This window comes from Nilaparvata lugens, chromosome 3 (genome assembly GCF_014356525.2).
Source record: "Nilaparvata lugens isolate BPH chromosome 3, ASM1435652v1, whole genome shotgun sequence".
NCBI classification, from domain to species: domain Eukaryota; kingdom Metazoa; phylum Arthropoda; class Insecta; order Hemiptera; family Delphacidae; genus Nilaparvata; species Nilaparvata lugens.
The window spans coordinates 81,341,273-81,348,547 of record NC_052506.1 but is presented as its reverse complement, the minus strand read 5'-3'; the positions used below and the strand labels follow the sequence as shown (position 1 = coordinate 81,348,547).

Sequence of the window (7,275 nt, the reverse complement as noted above, 5' to 3'; positions counted from 1 at the left end):
TACTTGGAGTTTTTATTTCTTGATCCCATAGCATTGACTTAACAAATAGCAGGAATCCAACGTCTGAATCCAACATCGAATCCCTTAGACTATATTCATTTTCATATATAGGTACTTATCAGAGAAGTGGTCCTCAAAATATATCAGATCTTGGAAATGTAGGTATATACTATTGTGAAATTAGTAGGATTTAAGTACTTATTTCATTGGTTGATTTTTGTGTTTGGCTTTAAGATTTTTCAGGAGAAAAGAATGTGATATTAGAATAACAATTTCCTTAGTTGGACTTTGGTGAAAAAATTTTCATTTAGTGAGTAGGCCTAAGCAATTTCATTGCGGTGACAATAAGGGCCGGTTTCCGAGCTCAGGATTTAGCTGAGTTCTAGACTTTAAACAGCTGGAGTCAGAAAATTGACTTTTCGAAGTTTTTATGATAGTCTTCATTTTCTCATTTCTATTATTGGAAACGTTTTTCCTGGACGAAATATTTCTAAAAAAATCAAAATAGCTGAAACTTCACACTATTTTCTCTTTAGTCTATTATATTTTGTGTTAAATTTTCTAGTTTTTCGAAATTTAATTTAAACGTGGACTATGACTACGCCCCGTTTCGAAAAGCTAATTTTCTGACTCCAGCTGTTTGAAGCCTGGAACTTAGCTGAATCCCGAGCTCGTAAACCGGCCCTAAAAGAATCATGGTAACTTGATAAACAACAACATTTTATCACCTAATAAATTTATCATTTATTGAGCAAACTATTTGTAATTCGATGAACGAAATATGTTGTAAATTTTATCAAAATATTCTCCCTACGGAAACTACCTGTCAATAAGATTCTGCTAACTTCATACATTTTTCTAGAACAAAATGGGTAAGTTACTAAGTAGGTTCTCGATCGAATATTGAAGCATAATTATTGCAATAATAATTTATTGATGATTAAGTTTGAAACCAGAAGTTTCATAGAAGAAATATATAGTATTACAAACAAACAACTCTCACATACTGGAATTTTGAATAATCATATTATTGTTTTCAATGATACAGTGTAGCGCATGTGGAATATTACATCAACGATGCGAGTCCTGCTTCAATTTCGCCTCTAGTTGTATCGACATCGCTTGGGTGGTCGATGGTAGTTATCTGTAAAGAATAAATGCAAAACAGTTGCTTTATCAAATTCCGCAATGGACAATTGTGACAGTCCGGGTGCTGTAGCTTTGCTTATCGGTGGAGGGCAACTAGACTACAATACATCACTACATTTTCACTTTCCTTGCCCTATTACCACAGGTAAGGAAAGTATTGCTTTCCGAAAAAAATTCTCATCTTTTGCTTTTCGATATCTCATCTCCCAATTAACGGAATGACTTGAAATTTTGAACGTAAGGTCCTTACAATATAAGGATCCGAAACGAACAGTTTCGATCAAATGCGATTCAAGACGGCGGCTGAAATGGCGAAAATGTTGTCAAAAACAGGGTTTTTCGCGATTTTCTCGAAAACGGCTCCAACGATTTTGATCAAAGTTCTACTTGAAATAGTCATCGATAAGCTCTATCAACTTCCATAAGTCCCATATCTGTTAAAATTTCAGGAGCTCTGCCTCATCTATGCAAAGTTTGATTTTAGATTCTTAATTATCAGGCTTCAGATAAAATTTGAACAAGAACTTTTGAGTGGAAAAGATTGAGCATGAGAATCTCTACAATTAATGTTCAGTAACATTTCCACCTGAAATTAAAAATAAGCTCGAAATTCGAGATGCAAACTGTTGGCAACTGTTGATTCTATTAAATGATTCACTATGAAGAGATGGCAGACCTCGTGTGTCTCCAGAGTAATTGCCCTGTCACCAGCTGGCTCAAATCTTTGAATAGTAGACTTGAGATGCGCGGGAACACTAGCGTCACGTGATCAATTTTCATAACGGCAAGGAAAGTTGTGTGAGTGCGCCACACCAGATTTTTATGGAAAGTTTTGTAAAAGCATTGCTAGCAATGGCGCGCTGCAAACTGCACCTAGCCGACAATTTTACGAAATTGATTTCCACACGTGGATCGGTTTGAGATTTGTTCACAGTTTTCGTGGAACGTGGGTCACTCGTTCATTGTACTGCGCAAGCCTACAACTAGCGCATGCGCCGTCAAGTACTCTGCTCGAAATGTTTCGACATTGATGAACATAATCATTAATTAAAAAATAACTATGGATCGGATGAAAATGATTCAGACACCAATAGTAAGAAGACGTTTTTCCCGTGATTTTGATATAGCCTAACATTTTCACTCATTACGACATCCCTCAATTCTAAGGGAAGTAATATTAATTTATAAGAGAAACATATTCTGGCATTTCTTTATTTCCTTATTTTTTTGGCAACACAATATTTTTCGTAATTTCTTCGGTTGGTGGTTGGAGGGCCAGTCAATATAAGTTGAGACAAGTCACTTCCAGTAACAACAGGACAAATAATGTGATGTCAGTCATTTAGAACAGCTATAAAAATTTATTTAGAAAAACAAAGCAGAAGCGCAGTGTTGAATTTTGTAATATTAAAACAATACTATAACTTAATAAGAAAAATATGAGCTAAGTGGAAATATAAATCACAAAGTACAAAAAGTTTGGGAGTTTATGGAGTATGAATACATGGCATTGTACCGGTAGCTGAAACAGTGTATGATTTTCAGGATAGAATTGAAAAAAAGTTTTCTATATCTTGATATTGGAATAGCCAGTCTTTAATTATTGTTGAGAATTCTTTCCAAGTTCTAGTTCTTCTACCAGCATGTGGTATAGCGTTGAAGAGTTTTGGGCCTAGGTATACAAAAGATTTAGAAAAGAAGCTAAAATTTATTCTTGGTAGTCTTGATACCAGGTCAAGTCTTCTTCTTTCAGAAAAGCTGGGCCTGAAAATCCATCGTTTCCACTTCGCATAAAGAAAATTCTTAAGACTTTGAAAACAAAAAGATGGCGAATTGGGAGAATACGTAATCTCTTGTATAAAGGAAACGAATTCTCTCTTCGATTTTTGAATAGTATTAGTCTGATGAAATGTTTTTGCAATTTCTGTAGTGGACTAAAGTGCACTTTTGCAGCTCCACCCCAACATACAATGCCGTATTCTAATTTTGAATTTATTAAGGCATAATATACTGTGCATAGTGTGTTTGTATCACACAGCTCTCTCATGTGATAGAATTTACAAAGATAGGTATTGATACTTTTCTTGAGATTAGATATATGTGTTTTCCAATTTAAGGCTGAATCAATAAAAATACCAAGGTATTTAATCTCTTCGACCTGCTCTATAGGAGGACATTGGCATAATAAGTCATATGTACAGTTATTTAGATGGAAAATAATAGGTTGATTGTGAATTTTTGGAGAAATTAATAAATTTGGTTTTTTCGACATTGATTGCTAATCTATTTCTAAGATACCATTGTTGAAGAAATTTACAGTCATGGTTTACTCTATTGTACAGTTCATCCCATGATTTCCCTGAACTAACTAATACCGTGTCATCTGCATAACAAAATATTTTTCCATTTAAATTGGCATCACATAGGTCGTTTACAAAAATTATAAAGAGAATAGAAGAAAGAACTGATCCCTGTGGAAGTCCTGAAGTTACTGTTGAAAAAGAACTACAGGTATTATTAATTTTTGTACATTGAACTCTATCATTTAAAAAAGATTTAAACCATTGTAGGGCCACGCCCCTTACCCCTGTAGATTCTAACTTATTTAATAGAAGACCATGCTCAACCGTATCAAAAGCTTTTTTTACATCTAAAAATAAAGCATTTACATTCAACCCATCGTTTACATTATTATATATAATTCTCATAAAGTCGACTAGTGCACGCTCAGTATCAAAACCTTCACGGAAGCCGTATTGGTTTTTACTAAAAAATTCATATCTATTCAGGAATTTCAATAATCTTGTTTTCATCAGTTTCTCTAATATTTTAGAAAAGATAGAGAGCAGCGCTATGGGTCTATAATTATTCAATAGTAATTTATCTCCACCTTTGAAAACTGGTACCACCACTGCTCTTTTCAAGACTTGTGGGAATACTCCTTGCGACAAACTAGCATTACACAGGTAACATAAAATAGGCAGTATAATAGGAATAATGTGTTTCAAAATATCGCTTGTGAGTGAGTCATATCCTGTCGATCTTTTTGAGGGCATTAATCTAATCAGTTGGAGAATTTCTTCTTCCGTAGCAGGGTGTAAGAAGATAGAATTTTCAGAGATATTGTATTTAAAAACCCTATTGTAATCTTCTGGTGAGAATTGATGATTCGGGTCTATATTCCTAAGTAGGTCATCCCTGACATTATTGGGAACACTTATAAAATATTCATTAAACTCCTTGGCAATAGTCGGTGAATCAGTAACAACAGTATTGTTATTCATTGTATAGATACTTTCAAAAGTTTTATTCTTTCTTTTTCTACCTGTTATATCATTGATTATTCCCCACTGAGCAGCTTTGTTATTATGATTTTTCTCAAATAATTGACTGTAGTAGTTTATCTTTGTAGTTTTTATGTCGTCAGCTAACTTGAGTTTAAAGGCGTTAAAATAATTTTTTAGTTGCAAATCGAAAGGACGATTTTTAACTTTGTGGTATAGTTTATTTCTTTTTAGCAATCGCCTATGAATATTACTCGTTATCCAAGGACTAATATTTTTTGCTCTAGTTAAAGAATTGACATGCGTAGTGACCACAGAACCACTCCTACATTCCTCTATGATTTTTAAGAATTCATTCCAAGCACTATCAACACTTGGTGCATTGTAAACTATTGACCAGTCACAAAGATTTAATTTATCATTAATTTCATAAAGCATATTTTTTCATTTACCACTAACTGATCTCCATTTCTATCTTGCTGAGTACTATCTCTTATCTTTGATTTTTTAAACATGACGCCTAAAGTGCTGTGATCAGTAATGTCGGTTGTGAACAATGCACTTTGATACTCTAAAAGTGGACTGGATCTTACAAAGAGGTGATCAAGGCATGTTAACGATGCAGGTCTAGTTATTTCTCTTATACTACATGTATACCCAATGAAGCTAGCAGATTCAAGTAATCATTTACATCATCGTTATCAACGAGAGTGTTCAGGTTTATATCTCCACAGAAAACTGAATTAATGCTGGAATTTTGTTCAAGCCAACTCTTGAGTTCATTTATGAATATACTTGGTGTGCTATTATGGTGCCGATAAGCGGCAAGAAGAACTATACAAAAATTTTCAAATTTAAAATTCAAAGAGATACAGTCAGCAGTTGTAAATTCGTTTTTCAGCTCAGTACAAGAGACCTCTTTATTAACATAAACCATTACACCACCTGATCTATTCAAGTAGTTACATTTATAAAAGCATTTATAGTGGTCTATCTTGTAAAGATCAATCTCATTATCTTTAATCCAAACTTCTGTAAGGATAATTATTTTAGGTTTTTCTGCAATATTTAACATAACTAAGAACTGGTCAAAATTCTTCCGTACACTCCTAATATTTTGAACGATAATTCCTAAACTATAGTAATTAGCCTCAGGCAAAAAGAAATCGGGTTGAAAATAATCAAATGTGATGTTAGTATTACCTAGATCTAGATTATCTTCTTCCATTAATCATAGGAGTGTAAAATGCAATTGATTATTATTTTAAATAAGTACACATTATGTGTAATGTAATACGCACGTATATAGTTGAATTCTAATAGAGCAGGCAATAATCTAATAATCTCATTCAACCAGGCATAGGAAAATAAAATTAATAATATCCTAAAAGTAAATAACATGAGAATAAATTTACAGTTCTTCATTAAAACCAAAATAATGCAGTGTAATAACAGTGGATCTCTATGAAAAATACCTGTAATGAGAATTGGGGATTTCTTAAACAAGTTTTTGTAACCCATCATGAGTAAAAATTCTAACTGCTTTGCTGTTGTGCTCCTTCCGAACGTAGATTTTTGCTTGCCGCACCCATACGAACTGGTAGCCTCGCTCCTTGGCCACAGCTTTGGTTGCCGCCAACAAAGTTTTATTTTCCCTCGTCAGATGCTCGTTGATATAGATGTTGGTTTTTGGTTGGAGGACAGGGTTGAGATCCGTAGAAGTAACATCTCGTTTTTTGCGGTATGCTTCCAGCCACTTTCTTCTCTGCATAGGGTTTGAGAACTGCACAATAATTGGTTGACACTTCTTAGCGTTAATTGACGGTACACGGTGCATAGAAAGTACACTTTCAATCGGAGAAGCAACTTCTAAAAGATTTCCCAACTTCTCGACGATATCGTCCACCTTTTCACCCTGTGTAACCGGTATACCATCGATCTGAATGTTCATACGCCTAGAATATTGTTCCATCTCATTTATTTTATTTTCAAGAACTGAAACTCTTGTCTTCAAATTTGCATTATCCGCTTCAATACTAGCAAAGTTTTTAATAAGTTTCTTATTTTCGTTTTGAAGATCGGTTATGTTTTTTAACGCCTCGTCCAACAGCCCAGACATACCTGCCACATCACCTTGCAATTCCCTCATTTGTTTTGACAGAGAGCCGAATTTTTCATCAAATAATTGCTTCATGAAATCCTGAGTAACTGCACCACTAGTATCGTCCTTATTTTCCAATTTCTTATTAGCTTTACAGATGTCACATAACCAAGTTTCTTTACGAACGCCCATTTTCCTGTAGTTCTCACCAGTTTTTACACTACAACAAGATGGATGAAAAGTTCCATTACACACACCACTGCACTTCACAACTTCTTTTTCAGAAATTTCCTTATTACATGTACCGCAAGAAGCCATGTTCAGACGAATCTAATCATACGAAAAAACTTATGTTTAGAAAATAAAATTGATTTTGGTAGACTCAGTCGAAAATTAATTAGAAACTAGCCGTTCGAAATAACGGATAAGACGGAGCAGAGTAGCACGTCCGGCCGCTATCTCGTCCTGATAGCAACTGATATTAAAGGTATAAATCTAATTAATAAAAACAATATAAAAATCTACTAAAAGATTTCTATATTGTTTTTATTAATTTGAACTATTGAACTATCTCAAAGTTTTAAAAAATGAAGGGTACTAAAAAATTTTTTGTTGTTTTTATCAATTTGTTAAAAAGTAGCCCATGTGAGTTAAATGTTTTTAGGTATAAATCTACTATAAATTCTACATCGACATGAAAGTTCCATTAATTAAGGATCATTAAACTCACAATTCTCGTCC

The 7,275-nt window shown here is 33.8% G+C and overlaps 1 protein-coding gene across 2 annotated transcripts in view; it reads right to left on the bottom strand.

Moving 5' to 3' along the window:
* Positions 1 to 898: 898 nt before the first annotated feature.
* The window catches only part of LOC120350601, a 71,814-nt gene continuing 65,437 nt past the window's right edge, over positions 899 to 7,275 (bottom strand). For both annotated transcript variants that reach the window (XM_039424768.1, XM_039424769.1), the window contains one exon: positions 899 to 1,144. In XM_039424768.1, the coding sequence (XP_039280702.1) occupies positions 1,067 to 1,144 (78 nt within the window). In that variant the 3' untranslated portion in view covers positions 899 to 1,066. The remainder of the gene's footprint in view (positions 1,145 to 7,275) is intronic.